The sequence below is a fragment of the Moschus berezovskii genome, chromosome 6, assembly GCF_049115385.1.
Source record: "Moschus berezovskii isolate FMDL1 chromosome 6, NW_MosBer_1.0, whole genome shotgun sequence".
In the NCBI taxonomy this organism is placed as follows: Eukaryota; Metazoa; Chordata; class Mammalia; order Artiodactyla; family Moschidae; genus Moschus; species Moschus berezovskii.
The window spans coordinates 23478424-23499746 of NC_142465.1; the positions used below are offsets into that span (position 1 = coordinate 23478424).

Genomic DNA, 21323 nt, shown 5'->3' on the forward strand with positions numbered 1-21323 from the left:
AATGTTGAGCTTCAAGCCAACGCCTACTCCATAAAATCCAAATTCTCCACATGGAGACCAATCCACCTTCCAAATTTTTTCATCTATTACTCTCACATAAAACTCCATTACAAAAAGCTAGCAGGCAGAGACGGGAACGCAGACTGAATTCTGACTCTGTCCCTCACAATAATCTTGCAAGCTGACAAGGCAGATTCAATCCAGCCCTGTCAGAGGACAGAGGGCGTATTTTCCTTGTAACGCTGCTAAGCATGCTCACGGCTCTCCAACCTGTACATCCCCACCTCTGCATCTTTGCTTTACTCACTACAGGCTTCCCACCTCTCTGCTCTAATATTTGTGTGAATTTTAAGTAGCTTTCTAAACTGAAACTCTTGTTTAAATATTGAAAATCTTCTTTATAGTTATCACTTATTTATTTGATCTCCTACTTCACAACCATCAGGAGGACAGGTCTGAAGCACTACTAACATCCTGTGTAACAAATCAACCTTCAGTTGTTATTTGTAAACTAAGATTGTGAAGTGTGTGTACTTACTCTAGTACTTAAGCATTTGCATGTGGCTATTAATTACTGAGTAATTCATCCCATATGAATTTTTAAATCTATGATTTTCCTGCTTTAAAAAAGACTATATTCTGACTATTTCACTAATTATTAGCTTCTATGCCAGCAAAAATGCAAGAGAAACAAGAAATGAAGGATAACATTTACTGAGCAAGTTCAGCTCAGTTGTTCAGTCGTGCCTGATTCTGCGACCCCATGAACCGCAGCACGCCAGGCCTCCCTGTCCATCACCAACTCCCGGAGTTCACTCAAACTCATGTCCATTGAGTCGGTGATGCCATCCAACCATCTCATCCTGTCATCCCCTTCTCCTCCTGCCCTCAATCTTTCCCAGCATCAGGGTCTTTTCCAATGAGTCAGCTCTTCACATCAGGTGGCCAAAGTATTGGAGTTTCGGATTCAACATCAGTCCTTCCAATGAACACCCAGGACTGATCTCCTTTAGGATGGACTGGTTGGATCTCCTTGCAGTGCAAGGGACTCTCAAGCGTCTTCTTCAACACCACAGTTCAAAAGCATCAATTCTTCGGTGCTCAGCTTTCTTTATAGTCCAACTCTCACATCCGTACATGACTATTGGAAAAACCATAGCCTTGACTAGACGGACCTTTGTTGACAAAGTAATGTCCCTGATTTTTAATATACTGAGCAAGGACTAAATGTAGAAGACAGTTTCTTTTAACAATTCTAGCTTTTAGCAAATTTCAATTTATGTTATATTCATCTTTACCACAGATAATCGAATGTTGGCCGCTAACAGGCTCAGGCAAAGTAAACAGTGTTTGTTCTGGTCATACCCCCACTGCTAACTGAAGAACTGCTTTTAACCATCTAAATTTAAAAAGCCAAGAACAGCAGAGAGAGATGGCATCATGAGAATAAATTTAAAAATAAATGCATTTCATGTTTTCAGTACATTTTTGGAAGAGGGAAATAAATGTAGAAAAACTTTCCCACCCGAACAGTGATAAGGGACTCCAGAAAGTTATTTCAGTCTTTTCTTAAACATGGAAAATTTACCGAGTCCCTCTTGGTATATACTTGGTGTGTTGAGAACCTGAGTCTCCAAAAACGTAGCAGCCATCTCTGTTAAAACAGAAAAGGACCAAGGTTCCGTAACAGGACGTCAACCTAAGACACTAAGAGCTAAGCACTGTGGGAATAAGCTAGAAGTACAGCCAGCAAAGTCCACGAAGTCCATGTGGCAAAAACACAAGAGGAGATAGCTTCAGCTCACCAAACACTGTGGCCTGGTCAGTCTATGGCTTAGGTCTGACCAGTAAGCTTCCCTCTCCTTTGGAAAGATCACAGATTTTACCTGGTTAACATGAACTGCAGTTTCTTAGAAGTATGGCAAGGAATAAGTAAAACAAGTAACATTAAAGTTAATATATGGGCTTCCCTGGTGACTCATATGGTAAAGAATCTGCCTCCAATGCAGGAGACCCAGGTTTGATCCCTAGGTCAGGAAGATCCCCTAGAGAAGGGAATGGTAATCCACTCCAGTATTCTTGCTTGAAGAATTCCATGGACAGAGGATATTATATAGCCAAGATATTTCTATCTGGAATGAATTTCAAGCACACCAAGATAAAGAAAAACTTAAAGGAGTATAAACAGTCTTAGTAGTGCAGGATACTGAAGGTATACAAATCTCAAGTTTTTTCATAGAAACGGAAGTCTATATTACAACTGGAACCTTCCTCCTATATATAGTGGTGTTTATAAATGTACATACATGAAATTACTGTGATTTTTAATGGTGGCATGTTTTGCAATAAGCCTTTTGGCACATATTTACAAATCTTAAAAAGGTAATGGTTAAACTTAGGTATGTGCTCCACAGTCGTGATCCTAGCGAAACTGACCCTTGTCATAGGTTTGACTTTGGGTTGAGTAAAACCATGTCTGACCAATTAGAATATAAAGCCCACACAGAAGACGTGAAAAAGCATAGCTGACAAGTTATTAAATGGTTAAATAAGCAGAATCTCCTTATAATGCAGGAAATGTTAGCATTCCATTAACATCTGAAAATGATAATTAAAGACAAACAGGCGGCACTTTCTTACACTAAATGCTAATGTGACTCAATCTAAAAATATACCTAAGAAATGTTTTATAAGCAATTTTGCAAATTCTATAAAGAAGACTAGAAAATTAAGATAGGAAACTGGAAAACAAAAGTTAAGGAACTGGCATGCTTTTGGAGACAAGTTGTGGTACTTTGGTTTCTTTCCATTTTAGAAGGTAGCTTGTAATTCTTTTCATCGTCCCTTCCATTTCATTTCCAATTAACGTCAGGTCTAGTTACCAACAGTCAAGTTATTACAAGAGCCTTCTAAGTAGACACCCACTTCCCCTCTTCAGACAGTACCCTCACCTATACACACCCTTCCATTTTCAGAACATGTCTTCAGTTCAGTTCAGTCGCTCAGTCGTGTCCGACTCTTTGCGACCCCATGAATCACAGCACGCCAGGCCTCCCTGTCCATCACCAACTCCCAGAGTTCACTCAAACTCATGTCCATCAAGTTGGTGATGCCATCCAGCCATCTCATTCTCTGTCGTCCCCTTCTCCTCCCGCCCCCAATCCCTCCCAGCATCAGAGTATTTTCCAATGAGTCAACTCGTCGCATGAGGTGGCCAAAGTATTGGAGTTTCAGCTTTAGCATCAGTTAACCACGTGCAAATTCAGCTCTGTCTGGCAGATGTGGTGCTACTCCTGGATCTATTTCCTATTAATCATATCACCTTAGCCAAACAGTTAATGTCTCAGACTCATTCCTCAGCAGTTAAAATGAGGAAGTGAGATTAGGGTAACTTTAAGGAATTTACGAGCTTTTTAAAAAAACAGAAAACTTGTCCTATGTAGATCATCACAGAAAATGCATTAATTTGCTTTAAACACATAATCATTCTTTCATCTTATATTTTACTAGGCCTGAAGAATAAATTTGACACAGAAAAACTGATCAATTCAACAGAGATCATTAAGTTTACACTTTATCATTATACTAACATTAACACTGACTCTCAAATCTGTTTTTTTGGACTCGAGTTTCTCATTTATAAAACAGTTCTGGATTTAAAGATCTCTAAAGTCTCTGCCAGCTTACAAAAAAAAAGTCTCTAAGGATTATACGGATAGAAGCTAACACAAACTACAGAACCCTCTTCGTATTACTGGCTCTTGGGGAAACTACCGACAGGGGTGTACAGTCGTGGAGGGGGAAACAGTAAAAGTTATAAAGAAACTCATACCTGATAAAAGTAAGGGATCCTTATCTAAAGACTTCTTAACGTGATCAGATTCACCAGTCAATGAGCTTTCATCAATCTTAAGATCATTGCCTTGAATAAGTATGCCATCAGCGGGAAGAAGATCACCTAAAACAAAATAATAACGGTGAGCCAAGCTGTGAACAAGGTTACAGTAAAAGCACCTCACGTGTCACACGGACTGCCCTGTTTCACTTACCATATTTCACTTGAGCAATATCTCCAACAGTAATGTCAGCTACGGGTATCTGAATGACCTGACCACCCCTGATGACTGTGAACTTCTGTTCTTGTTCAATTCGACTCTGCAAACCTCTAAACTGCTTTTCCTTACTCCAGTCATTAAAAGCTGTTACTAACACCACACACACTACTGACAGGAGGATCGCAGCTCCTTCAATCCAACCAGTTTCACCTTCGCCTTCTTCCTCTCCAACAGAAACGTCTCCACAAACTATTTGGAAAGAAAGAAAATGCTTATCAAAAAAGATTCTGAATTGATGGCAACAGACATGTAATCATGACGCTTATATGTTCCGTTAATTTTACGTAGAGCTCTGAACACCTTATTGACTCAAAGCATTCCACAGTGAGGACGATGCTAACTGTTAATTTCAAGTTCTCTGCCTCCAAAGGTTCTCATCTTCAGGACAGGGAGGCAGTCCAAGGTGCTAGTTAAGAGGGAGGAAACTGGAAAGATTAAATCACGACCTAAGGCAAGTTCCTTATTTTTGAGACTCAGTTTCTTCATCTGGCAAGTTAGGAGACCACCACTTACTGCAGAGTTGTTGCAAGGATTACATGAGAAGACATTTATAAAGAAGGTTGAACAGTAGCTGAAACTTGTTCATCCTTGACCAATGGTTAATGCTATTAATTATAACATATAGTAGGCACGCCACATATAGAAACTTTAGTATTATGTTACACCCAGGAATCATGCTTATTTGACATATCAGTACCACTGAAGTATGATAAAAGCTTAACTTTCATAAGACAAAATTTTAAGCCAAGTGCTGCTCATTAATTCAACTATCTAAGCACCTACCCTCGGTGCCAGACACTGTTTTCGAAGATAAGGATGTGATGAGTAAGACATATAAGCTCTCTCTCCTTAGGGAACCTATATTCAGACTGGCAGGTGTAGACAGTATATGAAGAATTCAGTTAATAAAACACAAATAGTTAATTTCAGATACTGCAAATGCCATGAAGAAAATAAAATATGATGATGTGCTATCAAATAAAAAAGAAGGCTAATCGTGGTTAAATGAACAGAGGCCCTTCTGAAGTGTCCATGACATTTGATCCAGGAGCCAAATGATACAAGGGAGCTAGCCGTGTTAGATTTAAGGGATGAGAACTGCAGGGAGAGATTAAAGTCAGCATAAAAGAGTTTAGGAGGAGACAGGAGGAGGGAAAAAAGAAAGCTCAAAACTGCAGGGTCAGTAACGGCGAAGAAAGAACAAGGAGAGTGCTCTTTTTGGATCTTGGACTGTAGTCTATTCGTGAGTCTAAAAGCAATTCAGTGGCTCATGACTAAACTTTGAGAAATAAAATAGAACAAAACAGAGAAGATATACATGTAGTAAAGATAAGTATTGTTTTCTGAAAGCTTACTTTGGTCATTTATAAACTCACATGATGGAACAAGTTCTTCTGTGTTCCTATGTAAAGTTAATTCTTACTGAGGGTTGAGCTAAACTCTCTGGGAAAGTCATTGGTTTTCTTAGGACATGCAGAACAGGAAAAGGATTATTCACAAGAAAATAATAAGTAAACAAAACACTAGAAATCATTAACACATATTTCAGAATAGTGAGAATAACTGAAGAGAAGACTTGAGGTGCAAGGGTGCTGAATAAAGATGAATTGGTGAGCGGTATGTAGGACAGACAAAGAAAGAGAAGACAGAAATTAGAGAGAAATCAACTGGGGTGAAACAGAAGGGATGATGTGAACAATCATAAAAAATATCCCTGTGGACATCAGTAGGGTTCAGTGATCAATGGGTACAAAGTATGTTCTTCAAAAGAGATGGCAAGATGGTCTACTGAATGTGCCAGCCTAGCCATTCAAATACTGAAACTTCTATTTTGATTATTTTCAAGCTGAACAAATAACCATGTATCATTGCATACAATAACTAGTTAAGTGAATCTACAGTTGGCATCATTTTAAATAGCAGAAAGCTGTAAAGACAGCTAATCCTTACCTATGCCCCTGCCCAGAAGACAGGAGATTTGCTTTCTGAGTCAGATTTATCTGGCAAATCTGAACTCAAGAACAAAGAAAGGCTGCAATACTATATTGACCACTTTACTGACCATTTTCACCAACTTAGAGGTGGTGCTAAAATATAATCTTCCAAATAAAGCAGTGCAGTGGGCTTTGCTCTTACTAGTTAAAAACATAACGATGCAGAACTTTACAATAGAGTGTAAAAACAACAATCTGACATGAGAAGATGAAATTTACCAGTCATATTTCAACAAAAACTTTTACATAACTGGTGGATGTATCATGGTGTAAGTATCACGATTTAGCGAGTACACTAAAATTTTTTACTTGGATTTATCTAACATTATGAGTTTTTTCCCACCTATGAGAGACATTAAAACTAAGTTCTGAAAGAAAACAAACTTAAGACCCAGATCAGGCCAAATCAAGATTATAAAATATAATAATGTACATTCATTCAATCACGCTATCAACAAAGATGTCTTATGGCTACTAAATATAAACATTTAAAACTTTCATCTTTTAAATCTATTTTTGTATATGTTTTAAAATGCTCACATTATATACAGCTTTAAATATAAACGTTATCATTTGGAGACATTTACTCAGATCTTTTTTTTATAGGGTAAATAACCAAAAAAGTTTAAAGACAATGAAACTGAGGTTAAAGAAAAGGAATTGTGAGAGAATTATTTAATTTTCAGCTTCAAATCTCACATGCACATGTATTTATAACTAAACTACTATTTCTAAAGAGAGCAGTTAGTGACATATTTCATTTCATATACAGTTCTACTTTATATCAGGCAAAGTTAGAGTGATCTAGAAGTAGAGTAGTAAAGTATTTCTAGACATTGAATACTTTTCCTACTGACAACCGTTACAAACTTTTAAGGGAGCTGCAGGGAAAGATTAATCTCTAAAATCAAAGTTAGGAAAGGACTGTAGTTTACCAGTTATACGTGGAAAACAGAAGAAAAAGTAATAAAACGTTTTCAGTAAAGTCCAAGTATAAATAAAGCAATAAAAACCGATTTTACTAAAGGTGCTCCCCCGTAAGTATATTCACCTGAGAGGTACTTACCATTTGAATTCAGCCTATGCTATTACAGGGCAAATACTCCATTCTCAAATCCCCTATGTGATTCTTGGGTCAAATGTGAAGTGTACATACAAACAGCACAAAAAAGCAGTTCTCAAAGTATTGTTCAGAAACTCCAGGGGGATCCTCAAGGTCAAAACTGTTTTTACAATAATACTAAGATGCTGTTTGTCTCATATTTTATGAATCTACAGTGAAACTTTCCAAAAACTACAGGAGCTAACAACAACCCAATGATTGCAGAAGCTGATGAGAATTCAGTTATCTTCAATTAAGCCAGACATTAACTAGACACAATGAAATTAAAAATACCACTATACTTCATTGTCTCATTTTAAGCTTCATTCATTAATTATAGTAAGTATAATTATATGCTAACAATATTTATTATTTTAAATGCACTGATATTTTTTAATTTCTCAGTTTTAATTTAGGATATAGTAAATACCTACTGCTATAACTCACATGATCAAAACCTTTGGAGTTCTCAGTACTTTGAGAGTATAAAAGGGTTCCGAGACCAAAGAGTCTGAGAACCACTAGTTGTATGGACTGCAGATTTCTGGGTTATAGAGCTTATTTTCATACCAAACAGCACTAGGAAGAAATTTTGATAATCTGGATTTCTATGACTATAGATTTATAATTATTGGATTTCCTTTTAAGCAAGTCACCACTTCTTAAGTGTTAAATACGATGGAAAGATACATGAAATACAGAGAAAAGCAGATTTTTTTTAAAGTGCAAACACTAAATAACTTTTACCACGGAGCAAAAACATCTTTATTTTGTTTATCAAGACCTTCTGGTAGATCTTGAGTCTCTTTAAATGGCCCTAAGACACCAACAACTCTAGATTATCTTCTCAGTTGGATATAATACCGGTTATCTCCTTAAGCAAATTTGAAAAAGGGTCTGTCACTACATCGTACAAATGAAGCAGGCTGAATTCCAAGATGTGTCCAGATTCTGTGAACAAAAAAAAAACCCACTCCCACTGAAAGCATTTTTCTTCAGTTTTCTTATAGTCCTGGGAAAAAATGTTACAAGTAAAAAGTTTTTGATCATCTGCTAACTCACTTAAGGCTAAAACACCAATTGCTAGGATTCTACAATGGCAGCTGGGTAAACCAAGCAGTGAAGAAGTTAGCCGCATGTTGCTAACCGTGGTGTCACCTCCTTTTCCAGATAAAATGGCACACACACACACACACACCCTCACGCCCACCCACTTGGGCACACATGCACATACATGAGCACTGTTAGTGACAACTAAAAAACAATTTTTTTTAATCTCAGAGGATATATATATCTCAAAATGGTACAGTAGTAATCTCTAAACAGTGGGATTTTCAGTAAATATTTCCTTTGAAATGTCATTTTCCCTCTAATTTTTCAACAGCAAAGTATGTACCATTTAGTCAACAAATAAAAGTTTAAAAAATAAGCTGGCTCAATATTGCCCAGAATATTGCCTAAATCCTCTTTTATCTACATCAGAGATTTTCACCCACAGGCACCTCTGCCCCCTTAAAGGATGCTGGCTATCTTTGGAGATGTTTTGGCTTGCCTCAACTGGGCGATGGCACAATGAACAGGTGACAATGAATGTTTCAGTGCAAAATGTCAACAGTGCCACTCTGAGAAGCCCTCATCTACACAGACTTCAGCCTCAGGTAAATTTGCTTCTTCTGTGACCAGTTGTCTCCTCCCACTCTGCCCCCCGACCCCCAAGAAGCTCTCTCTCATTTGAGCTCTAGGCATACCTTTGAAGAATTAATTTAAACGATTACCTAAGCCAAGTTAGCAAATACTTATTAAAACTCCTCATAACTTGTAAGACAGAAGAATGAAGCTTTTGCAAACAAAAATATTTTGGTCAGTCATTCTCCCGACATATAAAATACCACTGGTTCACTCTATAGCTCCTTAAATACAGTGACCAAAACCAAACTAGATCTCCTGTCAGATAGAGAAAGTACTGTCAGGAAAATCCATTTAAAATAATTTGCTCAAAAGAAAAAGAAGAAATTTAAAAAAGAAATGAAAGACCTAGAAAGATAGGAGAAAAACAAAATCATCTGCAGCTACAGGTTAAAGCCAAAGCAGAATACTTTGTAGCATAAACATTTCTAAGACGGTAAAGAAATTATCCAAATCATGCACATAACAATAAAATATATACAATATTTAAAGTACTTGGAAAGTAACAGCCTGGGGAAAAGAATAAATTTTGCTTTCATAATGATTTTCCAAAAGTTTTCTTTTAAAAAACCAATTAAAAACTAATTATTACACAATAAGTGTTCTAAAGAACTGAAAAACCACCATGACACATAACACATTACATACATGCTTAGCTCCTTGCCAGACACAGAATATGTGTATGTGGGCAAGTTATTTAACCTGTGCGTCTCACTTGTAAAATGCAGATGACACCATCTATCTTACAGGACTATTGGGAAAACTATCTGAGGTAATATATTTAAAGAACTATTAAAAAGCACGATTAGAACGATATCTAGCACACAGCAAACTTAATAAATGCTGGCCTGCTATTTTTATTACGTACTAAGTGAGCAAATGAGCTGAACTTCACATCACACATAAGTCTTTTTTCTCTACCAATTTACTTACGTGCATTATCCCCTTCTGGAGGTTGATAAAAAGAAAGGCCCAATGATATTATGGCTGCAATTTCTAATATAATTAAAGTGACATCTTGTAATGCTTCCCATACTAGCTGAAGAAAGGTTTTTGGCTTTTTAGGAGGTATAAAATTCTTTCCAAATACTGCTTCTCTTCTTTCTATATCTGCGGGGTTTCCACTTAAACCTAGTAAAAAGAAATAAATTTTAGTGAACGGTTTTACTACTTACAAATGAAAATATTTTATTCAAAACAGTCATTCTCTACACTTACATTCATTACATTTGGACACAATGCATAAGATCCTACCAAAATGGTTTATTCCTGTGAGTTAGACTAACTGTACGTAATGTAAATCACCAAAAAACATGCGCAGTGCTTGAAGAAAATATTTTAAGTAGATGACACAAGGCTGAATTAAGAAATTCCACTTTTCCCTACTGCTGCTTTTTGGTCATACTATCTATGCCATCCACTAGACTGCTAGAGAACCAGAAATGATATGTTTGATAGTTTTAGATTGGAATTAAACATTTCCCTGATCTTTCCTTGTACTTTTCTTCCAAAAGTAGGAAGTATATAAAGATGTTTACCTGATTCACTTATGGCATCTTAGTTAACAAGTGAAAGTTTTTTCCACTTTCACTCTTATTTGCTGAACAATGAAAAGTTCACCTATCATAAGCCTTAAAACTTCTAAAAGTTCTAATTCAAGTGATAAAAGATTTTTTAAGTCACAAAAACTGGGAGACTTAGGATGACCTTTCCTTCCGGCTTGACTTTTAGGATTTATTTCCAACTGGAGAAACAGGCAGTGCTATTGACTGGCTGTCACTGTTAAGGAAAGGATACATTTTGTGGGAAATACTATTTACTGCCCAGAGCATGAAATTAGAAAGCTACGAAGGTTAAGAGAGAGCTGCATGATGAAATCTGCCTTTTCTTCACCTACCAAGTTAGTCTGCCTCTAATTTAATCCTGATGATCCTGTCAAGCCTAGATACATCCCAATCAGCTACTGCAAAGGATGTCCACACTTGCATTATTATGGAGGTAGGAAAACAGAAGCAGCAGTGACAAAGGACATTTTCCCCAAGTTTAAGAGCAATGAAGAAGGGGACAGAGATACAGGGATGACATGACTTTTATCACTATATATTTAAATCTATAATGAAGTAACCGCAACTCTTTGTTTTTTGGCAAGAACTCATTCTAGGAGAACAGCCAGGGAGGAAGACAGGAGAGCGGCAGATCACTGGAAAGCTCTCGGCTTGCTTTAGCTATGATTCTGGATGTGAAGCAGGTGGAGAGCAGAAAAGAGAGAACAAAGCAAGTTCACTGTTAGAATAAAAATGACAAATGTATATACAGATCTTAAACATTTACTTTGGCTTATTATTGATTATTTATTTACTTGTTAAAGATACCAAAAAGCTTCCAGAGAAGCTATACTTATACTTTGCAACTATAACAAAGTCAGGTCCACATTGGGCAGTGTGGAAAGCACCTTAGATTTCTGATGACAAAAGTCATCACCTGAAACCTTCCACAGGGCTCGGGGCTCTGAGTCAGAGTCAACGGAAAGACAGACAGGGAAGGACTGCACTGACAGCGTCTGGGGGAAAGGCAGAATGACAGAGGGAACTTGCAAAGCATGACTCAGATTTCACAAGCTATTTCTTCAGGTGAGAGCAATCCCTTCCCAATCCTGGCTGCAGAGACTCAACAGCCATCCACGGCTTAACTGGGGGTTAAAGGAATCAATGTAGTAAGGTTTTCCACAAAACGAAATGTATTTGTTTTAAAGAACTATACTTTGAGATGTCCTGAAATTATGAGCCTAATGCTTTTCAAATTAAACAGCCTTTCTTTTATGAAGCAATGACTATTAGATAGTGGGTAGGTTTGTTCTGTCATATTTAAACGCTATTGTAACAAAATAAAAGATTCTTATTCCTTCCTGTGTCAGTCTCCATTTTTTCCCTAAGAAATATGTTTGAAGATATTAGTTACATCAGTTTAACTCACCCTTAAGAGTCAGCCATCAATTACATACAACACCGCAGTTTTAAACATCATCACTGTAACTATAAAAATAATTGATTAAATCTTAACTTATGTTGGTGGTAACAGGGGCCAATATCTTATGGTAATGCTGAAAAGAACAGCCATAGAGCTAAAGATTGCTTTAAAATGTTATCTTGGAGGGAATACAGGAAGTAAAAAAGCAACGGATCCAAAGATTAGCATAACTCTTCTAAGCGCCCATCACACATACAAGCAACACCCAGAACACTGCACAGCCAAAGCTATCTGGTTTAGGAATTAGAAGACCTAGGTTCCAGTTAACCTACTGAAATCTTGTGCAAGTCACTTACTCCTTTTGGGGCTGCAGCTGGAGGGTGGGCTGCTGCTGCTAAGTCGCTTCAGTCGTGTCCGACCCTGTGCGACCCCACAGACGGCAGCCCACCAAGCTCCCCCGTCCCTGGGATCCTCCAGGCAAGAACACTGGAGTGGGTTGGGGGATGGGCAGAATTAATATTTATTGGTAAAACCTAGATTGTTCGGGAGGACCAAAGAAGGTACCGAGTACATAAATCATAAACTATGGGGCAACAGTTAAGTAAGGAGGGAGACATGTTACAAACTGAACACTGTAGGTTTTAACTCTATTTTGGGGACAACCGATTTCTATTAATTTAAAATAACAAACTTATGGAACCCAGTTAAGAGTTTTGCAGCAACAATCTGTCCCCCTCTCCAATATTTACTGAATATCTACTATGCCCAGGTACTGCTGTACTTTGCTGAGAAGTCAGGGTGAACAAAAAAGTCTTACATTCAGCAAGCTCACACCGCACTGGAGGGAAAGAGAGAGAGTTAAAATAAGACAGAGAGAGGACTGGCATTGACTCTAAGCACAGTGGAAACCACTAGAAGACTTTATAGGAGGGCAGCCGTAACTAATCTCATTTAAACTGACCCAAGGACAAACTGAAGAGTATGTATGCGAGTGGAGGAAAAGACCAGCTGGGAGACCACTGGTCTCCATAGTGCAAGCTAAGAGATGGTGGTGGTTGGCTCCAGGTTTCAAAAACAGAGGCATCGCCCCTGAATCTCCCAGGCATCTTGTAAGGAAATCAGATAGAACTTACTGAAGGACTGGATGAGGATGAAACAAAATAAAAAAAGAAGGATAAAGCACGATTCTTTTTTGCCCATGCACCTAAATGGATGGAAGATAGAGACATTTACCAAGTGAAGGCCGGCTTTGGGAATAGCAGAACCGGGTAGAAAAAGGGAGGCAGGAGTTCATGGCTCTGCTTTACAGGTTTAAACACGATATGCTCATTAAACAAACGGGGGGAAATGTCTAGTAGATAGCTGGTTATCCATATTCAGAACTCAGAGATCCGAGCCAGAGAATCTTACTATACAGATGACTCTGGAGCCATGGGCCTAATGGCAGCCCCTGGAAAGCTAGAGTACATTGACAAGAAGGAAGCCAGACTGAGAGGGTAGCTTTGGAGCAGTCCGACATTTGATGGTCAGAGAGGGTTCTCAAAACACCAAAGGCAACTGCGAAGAAATGGGGGGACACACACACAGACACATGTTCATGGAGTACCACAGAAAGGCGGCTTTTCAAGAGGATGATGTGGCCGATCACATCAAATGGTGTTACAAAGGTGGAACAAAATGAAGGCAGACTGGACACCTGGCCTTCACTAGGTGGGGGCTGATGACTATGATAAGGAACCTCCAAGAGGTGGTTTGGAAGCAAGTCTGGGAATGAGTTAAGTGGAAACAATGAGCATAGGTAACTTCCAGGAGTGTGACGCAATGACAAGAAATAAAGCAGTCAAGGTATAACACAGTAAAGGTAAAATAAAATGGCAACCCACCTCTGTAGTCTTGCCTGTAAAATCCCCTGGGCAGAGGAGCCTGGCGGGCTACAGTTCAAGGGGTCGCAAAGAGTTGGACACGACTGAGCACACACACACACAAAGATAAAATCAGTGCTATTGCCTTTAGTGCTTTATGTTACCTTTACTGCTTTCCTTCTTTATTTTGCTCTTGATTACAAAATGGATAAATAAAACCATTCTGCTTTTTTAAAGATGAATGAAAGATATTAAGGCATTAATATTAATAACAGATATTAACTTATTTAGCAATGGAAATGACTGACCACACTGGTGACACAGACCAGTTAATCTAGAGCAAACCTCTGAAGAAGCCAGGGGAAATGGCATCCAGGACATGGGTGTCAGGCTACTACAGGTATAGGAAGACATTTCCACTGCGAGGAGGGAGAAAAGCATAGTTTGTGGGGAAGAGAAAGGTAAGCCCTGTTGAAACTGGTAATAAGACTACAGGGTCCTAGCTTTAAAAACAGATGAGGTGTGGTATCAAATCATTTAGAAAAATTACAGATAAACAGAATGAGAACTCTTCTGCCTAGACCTATCGGCTCCACAGATTGTAGTGGAGCAGCAATGAGGCCAAGGCATTGATCTCTCAATGGCCCAGTTAGCTTCACAAAGAGGAAACAGATTCGAAAATAGATCAAAAACCCATCAAAAGTAGCCTCAGAATTTATGCTTTTGAGGTCTGGATCCACCATTCTATGAATAGATAATGGCTCAAGAATACTGTCTGTATATCTGAAAGAGACAGATTATGGGAAAAAATGCAAACGCTATGAAGATACTGATGTTTTACCAGAAAATGTGGCATTCCAACTGCTGAGGCTAATAAAACCATGTCTCAATCTAGAAAATGAAGAGGAAAGAGCAGTGAAATGGAGAAAGCAGGTGGATTTGACTGAAAATCATGGCTAATCCACAGCACATCCTAATCTCAAACTTTCTACTTGAGATTGTCAGCATTTGTGAGTGTGTTCTGTCTGTGGAACAGCGGATGCCTTCTTTTAGTGAGGGTCACAGGAAAACATAGCTTCCCAAGTGGCACAGTGGTCAAGAATCCACCTGCCAATGCAAGAGACGCGGCTTTGATCCCTGGGTCAGGAAGATCCCCTAGAGGAGGAAACAGCAACCCACTCCGGTATTCTTGCCTGGAAAATCCCATGGATGCAGAAGCCTGGTGGGTCGCAAAGAGTTGGGCACGACTTAGTGACTCAACAGCAGCAACGCAGGAAAAGAGGCAGATCAAGAAAGTATGTGCAGAAAGTATGTGTGTCGATTCTTCTTGAAAAACAGATCAATACTCATCATATTCTCAATTTCAAAAAAGAAGGCGACGCCCCTCAAATTTAAGTGAATCACCATCTGAAGTCAAGCTCAGGCTCTGTTCCTGAATGCCAACTGCAGGCCAGATAAGGAGGCACAAACACACAGAGGGAAATGAGTCAGACGGGATGCCTTTCTCTGGCACTTGCCTTCAAGGAACTCACAGTTTGCTGGGGGGAGACCGACAAGCAATCAGTTAATCACAACCCAGAGTGTTAAGCAGTAACGGTGGGGGCGGTGAGCATGTTACCGGAAGCCAGCAACAGGAACTGGACTCCAAATTTAGGGAGTTGTGGTGGATAAGGGAAATATAAGATACCAAACCTGAGACCTCAGGAATGATTAAGAGACAGTCACAGGAAGGGTGAGGTAGCATGTTTAAGGTGAAGAGATCACAAGACCGGGAATAAGAATGAGCCGGGCACACCAGTATTTCAGAAAACTGAAAATTCTGCTATGCCTCACACACTGAGGAGATGAGAGATGAGACGGAGCAAGCAGGAGCCAGACCCCAAAGAAATCTGTTAATCTGAGTGAGAAGGCTGAACTTTCTTCTAAGCCAAGGGCAAAACCTCTACTAGCTTTCAGCAGGAAAAAGGGACAGGCAGCGCGAAGGGAGACAGGAAAAAACACCCGTGAGTACGCTGCCACCTGAATTATGCAAGAGAAAGACAGCAGCCTTAACCAGGGTGGTGGGGTGGTAGAGAAGCAGATACACTTGAGTTAAGAGGCAGGACTCACGGAATTTCCATGTCCTGTCGACCCAGTGAGTAAGAATAGGTGAAAGACTCCTATCGAAGTCAAGTCTACCTAGCAAGGTGGTGACAGTTTCATCAGAAAGGGGGGAATGGCGAAGTATGCTTTCCGAAGGGAAAGTCTGAAGAGGCTGGGAAAACGAAGATGTCTACTAGCAACTGAGCTTTTGGCCCCAAAGCCTGCGAGAAAAGCCTGGACTGCAGCCACAGATGTCAGAGTCAGATGGGAAGTCTTAGAAGTAGAGAGCATCAGCCAGGCAGAGGGAAGAGATGAAGAGACGAGTGTCCCATGATCGGAAACCCAAGGCCTGCCAACATGGAAAGGAAAGCACAGGAGGCAGATGAAACCAGTCAGACAGGAAAAAGCAAACCTTGAGAGTATAATGTTATGAGAGCAGAAGAGAAGGCTTTGAGAAGGAAATATTATATTTAAAAAACTGAACCTGAAAAAACAAAGTGATGCTGCTTCAGACTCTATCGAGTATAGCTTTACAAAATAATATATATGCCACAAGATTGGAGAAGGAGTCAGTATTACAATTATCTTCAACAAACTCCTAAGCAATGAAAACTGGTAACCAGAGCAAGTATTAAATGTATAATTCTCTATACACATAGATCAGGGAATCACTGTGTTCCTGCAGTAGCCTGTAAGTCAATAATGATTTATCCTGGGCAAAGGCTGACTTCTTTAGAGAGTTAAAATACATTTCCATGTGTGAATGCCCGTTTTGTTACATGACATCATGAAGACATGGCCAAAGCACAACGTGACCAACAGACTCATCACCAGCAAGTGCAAACAGAAACTGCTATCTGAAACATTATGGAGACATCAGTCAGCCAGGGACAGCTGCTGTTGGCGATCCTGCTTCCTACCATACGCCACTTTCATCTCTCTAGACCGCTGTTTCCTTTCTTTATTTCCCTTTTTTTTCCTTCCTTTGTTCTCCTTCTAATTTTAGCAACTCCCACCATAGACAGCCTGGTGTCTCTTTTTGCTTTCCTACCCTTTATAAATCCACAAAGCCATGCCTCTTACAGAAGACCATTCAGTACCTGTCTCATTTTTATGATTCCATTTTTATCCTTTGCTTAATACAGTGCCACGAATAAGAAATGATACCAAGGGCTAAGATCTGCACTCTGTAAATCTTACTATTAGAGTCTATTCTAACATCCGTTAAAAAATATACTATAGATAACACAAGGAACATATCAAAATGGAAAAGATACCAAAAGCTAGTGTAAAAATAAAAAGATCACGAGAGAAGGCTTAGAATAGGAAATGAGAAAGTTAATGTAAGGAAACAGTAATGATACAGAATTCTGAACAAAACTGTAATGACAATTTTATACAGTTAGGTTGTTTTGTTACAAGGATGTTTTGGCATAAAAGTTCTTTCTTGGAGTCTGGGGACTGTAAGCTAGGTGCTTGGTAACAGATAAAACTAAAAATATGAATAAGTCACAATTCCAGTTTACCCTGAAATTTATAGTTCTAATTTTTTAAGAGTGAAGACGATCAATCAAAACCACTAGTCCATGGGGTCACAAAGAGCGACTGAACTGAACTGAGAAGTTTTTAATATGAAAATCACATCTGGCTTCAAATACTTCCTATTGATCAGTACATGAACAGTAAGGTTCAAATTGAGTCAAGTACTAGTCTGCTAAAAACAAGCAGTGAGTTTGCAGGCCAAATGAGAAAGCACAGAAACACAACTTCCTAAGTAGGGCATATTTTAAACACTGACTGATAAACCCCCACTTTTTTTTTCATTATGTAATTCTTGTCGTCAAAAAATACTACTGTGAAGAGAGAACATAGATACTCCATTCTCAGTATCTCAACTCTTTTGCACGCTGAATGAGGTGAGCTTTTATAACAGGCAGTACACTATAGCAATTAAAAGCATGTTCTCTGTAGCTAGATTGTCTAGGTTTGAGTCCTTCCACTGGGTTTACAGGCTGTAAGATTTCAGCAAAGCTGCTTGACCTTTCTGTGCTGTGGGTTCTTGGGCTGTAAACTGGATAGGGTCGTTGTGAGGATAAGTGAATATTTCTTAGTGCTAACTACCAACGAGGCACAGAAACCACTGTGTTGTTCTCAGCATCTTAAACTGTTCCTCCCAACTTCAGAGCAATCTAAGATCTACATCCCTACTATTTCTGATTTTTCTTCTCCAGTTTTCTCTTAGGCATATGTCACTAACATAACACACATCTCTTTTTTTTTTTTCTTTCCCCTCCCACATCTCATTTCTTTGTCCTGTGAACTTGTCTCCCAGGTGGAAAAATAAGGCAGGCAGTTTTGTTTTACTCATCGACGCATGCCCAGAGGGCTTCCCAGCTAGTGCCAGTGCTAAAGAACCATACTGGTTTGATCCCTGAGTTGGGAAGATCCCCTGGAGAAAGAAATAGCAACCCACTCCAGTATTCTTGCCTGGAGAATCCCGTGGACAGAGGAGCCTGGCCAGCTACAGTCTACAGTGTCACAAAGAGTTTGCTAAGACTGAAGCGACTTAGCATGCATGCACATGCCCAGAGCCTAGAAAAGTGACAATCAGATAGAAAATACCCAAGAAACACAATAAATCAATTCTAAAACACACATATTCTTACCTTGTACTAACATCTCTGAAATTGGAATGTAATTTAATTATACACTTAAAACTCCCAACACTAATTCTTTTTTTAGGGGTTATATAAAATATATGACAATGACCCAGATCTGATGAAAGATTGTAACGTTATCAATGAAGAAATTAATGAATCAAACAACTAAAGGGACACATAAACATCAGTTTTACCTAAACAAAATTCCTGTACGCTGAAGAATTGTATTTCTATTTCACTTTCCATGATCATAAACAGATCATACTAACAAAAGACTACTTATTGTCTAGATCATTTTACTTGGGCATAAAACCTCCCCAATGATGAGTCACTTGTTATCATTTGCCTAGTTGATCAGTGACAAAATATTCATTAGCATTCTGAGTGAATTATTTCTAAATTAAACTAGAACTATTCCTTCGGAAATGACAATCCTGTGAAAGTGGCTGTTGTTTAAATTTATTCTTATAAGGAGTGTAAATACAAATATAATGCTTACAAAATTCTTTAAAAGAATATTTCACAATGACAAGCTATATATAAAGAGTAGAAGACAAAAGTTTGTACAGATTTTGACAAAAATTAAATTCACTACACTAGGAGAAAGATGAGCCAGAGTTTTCTAGTAAACGAGGGGGAAATGGCATTCACTTGTTTAATAAATAGCACAAAACAGCAATAAAACATACACAATTTTGAGTGTTGACTATTTCTACATATTATCCACAACTTCCACCATGTCGTAAAAGAGGTACATAATCATTCCCTTCCCCTACACTTAGAAAGTAATGTATTAGGTGTAACTTTTCAGTTAATTTAAGAAACTCCACTAATTAAACCAAAATCAATGTAAGGAGCACTGCCTGAAATTAGAACAGAAAAGAAATTGCAGTGCAAACGAAACAAAAACTAAGTCCATTAAAAATAACACACCATGGAGGGATTTTTAGTTAGGAGAAGACAAAAGTTCTGACTAACTAATAGTAGGGAAACACAGAGCTATGGTTGGGGAAAGCGCACTTAAGGGCAGGTTTCAAAGTAAAGTTCAGTATCACTTTCAGTTATATTGAGGGTTTTTTAAAAATGTTAATGCTTTCGATCAATCTGGTGATACTGAAACATCCAATGATTAGGTTTTTAGATTAAATGTAGTTAAGTACAGATGGCTGAATTACTGAATCTACCAACTGAGAATAGCATAAGTAACGTACAAATCTCTAAAGTCATATGAAGTTAGCTAAAACTTTAAAGTAAGACTTGCATAATGTACAAGCTCCAATTTTGTCATATTACATCGATTCAAGTCCACGTGTCTGTTCCTGATTCCTTGAAGCAGATCTTAAAATGGTACAGCATATTTAAGGTGTAACTGAGAAGTCCATGTTTCCAGTGGTTCTGACTTGAGGAAAAGATCGAGACCATCTGGAAGACTTTACAGAAAATAGAACATAATTCCAAGTGACCTGAGGAAGCCCTTTAAGGAAACAGGAATATTGACATCAGCTTCCTCAGAAAAATTAAAGTAACTACCCATCATTAAAACAATGAGCAATTCACATCGAATTATATAAAGGTTTCAAAGAATCTTTTGGTATGATTTAAAATTCTTTAGCAATTTTGGAAATAACTTTTTGCTATTACCCCAAAATTTATCACAAGTAGTGGCATGGCATAAGATGCTTCCGGAAAAATGATTTCTCTAGAACTGACTTTGGACAGATACTCCTTTCTACATATAAAGGATATATACTAATATCCTTTAAACTTTTAACATTACTAACCACCTATTCTTACTAAAATAAACTGTAACCACCAAACACTCACCTTCATATATTTGCCTGCTGCTTCCTTTGCAGTGTGCAGAAATGCCTTCCTGAAACTCCCTAACCTTAATTTCATGTTTAACATGATCAGTGTATAACAAAAGGTCATCCTTTGAAAACACTTCAAAGATCATAATGTAATGAAGTTATAATGAATTCTTCTGCTTCTCAAAAAGAAATTTACTACAAATCAAGAATTATGAAACCAAAGACTTCTTTGAACACGGAAATTGAATATAATTCTAAGACTGAAAACTATTTTTAATCAAAGGAAATGTCTGCTAAATAAAAAATTGCCATCTAATCTACTCCATTTGCTCTGGTACCTTCTGAACAAATTGCTAAAGTTTTAGGTTTTTTTTTTTTTAAAAAAAAAAAAAACAACAACTCAGTCAGCTACAGGCAGTGAAAACTATTTTAAGCTGCCTGGCAAAATGAAGGATAGTGAGCAGAGTTTATTTCTACAGAATCTCCTGGGAACTACCAAGCCTGGTTCCACCCTCCAAAGCTCAAGTGGAAAGACAACCATGCTCTTTAATAAACAAGCAGCCACATATGTGACAGTACAAAATCCGTTCTCCCACCAACTTAAAATAAATTACTGTGCAATACTATTTTTTGATCTAAAGTTACTTTACACCAATCTGATAGCTGCTGCTGCTGCTGAGTCACTTCAGTCGTGTCCGACTCTGTGTGACCCCATAGACGGAAGCCCACCAGGCTCCTCCGTCCCTGGGATTCTCCAGGCAAGAACACTGGAGTGGGTTGCCATTCCCTTCTCCAATGTGTGAAAGTGAAAAGTGAAAGTGAAGTCGCTCAGTTGTGTCCGACCCTTAGCGACCCCACGGACTGCAGCCTACCAGGCTCCTCCATCCATGGGATTTTCTAGGCAAGAGTACTGGAGTGGCTTGCCATTGCCTTCTCCGATCTGATTGCTAGCCCATCTTAAATGTTAATAAAAGTATGGCATCATCAAACAGCAGCTAAGACAATCTAAGCAAGGTTCTTTATGAGCCAATCACAGCACTGGCT

At 38.5% G+C, this 21323-nt stretch overlaps 1 protein-coding gene across 3 annotated transcripts in view; it reads right to left on the reverse strand.

The window, feature by feature from the left end:
• The window catches only part of ATP2B1 (ATPase plasma membrane Ca2+ transporting 1), a 133943-nt gene that overhangs the window by 51992 nt on the left and 60628 nt on the right, over positions 1 to 21323 (reverse strand). For all 3 annotated transcript variants that reach the window (XM_088836850.1, XM_088836849.1, XM_055396164.2), the window contains exons 3-5: positions 9831 to 10028; positions 4050 to 4304; positions 3833 to 3958 (exon numbers count right to left, since the gene is read on the reverse strand). In XM_088836850.1, the coding sequence (XP_088692976.1) occupies positions 3833 to 3958; positions 4050 to 4304; positions 9831 to 10028 (579 nt within the window). The remainder of the gene's footprint in view (positions 1 to 3832; positions 3959 to 4049; positions 4305 to 9830; positions 10029 to 21323) is intronic.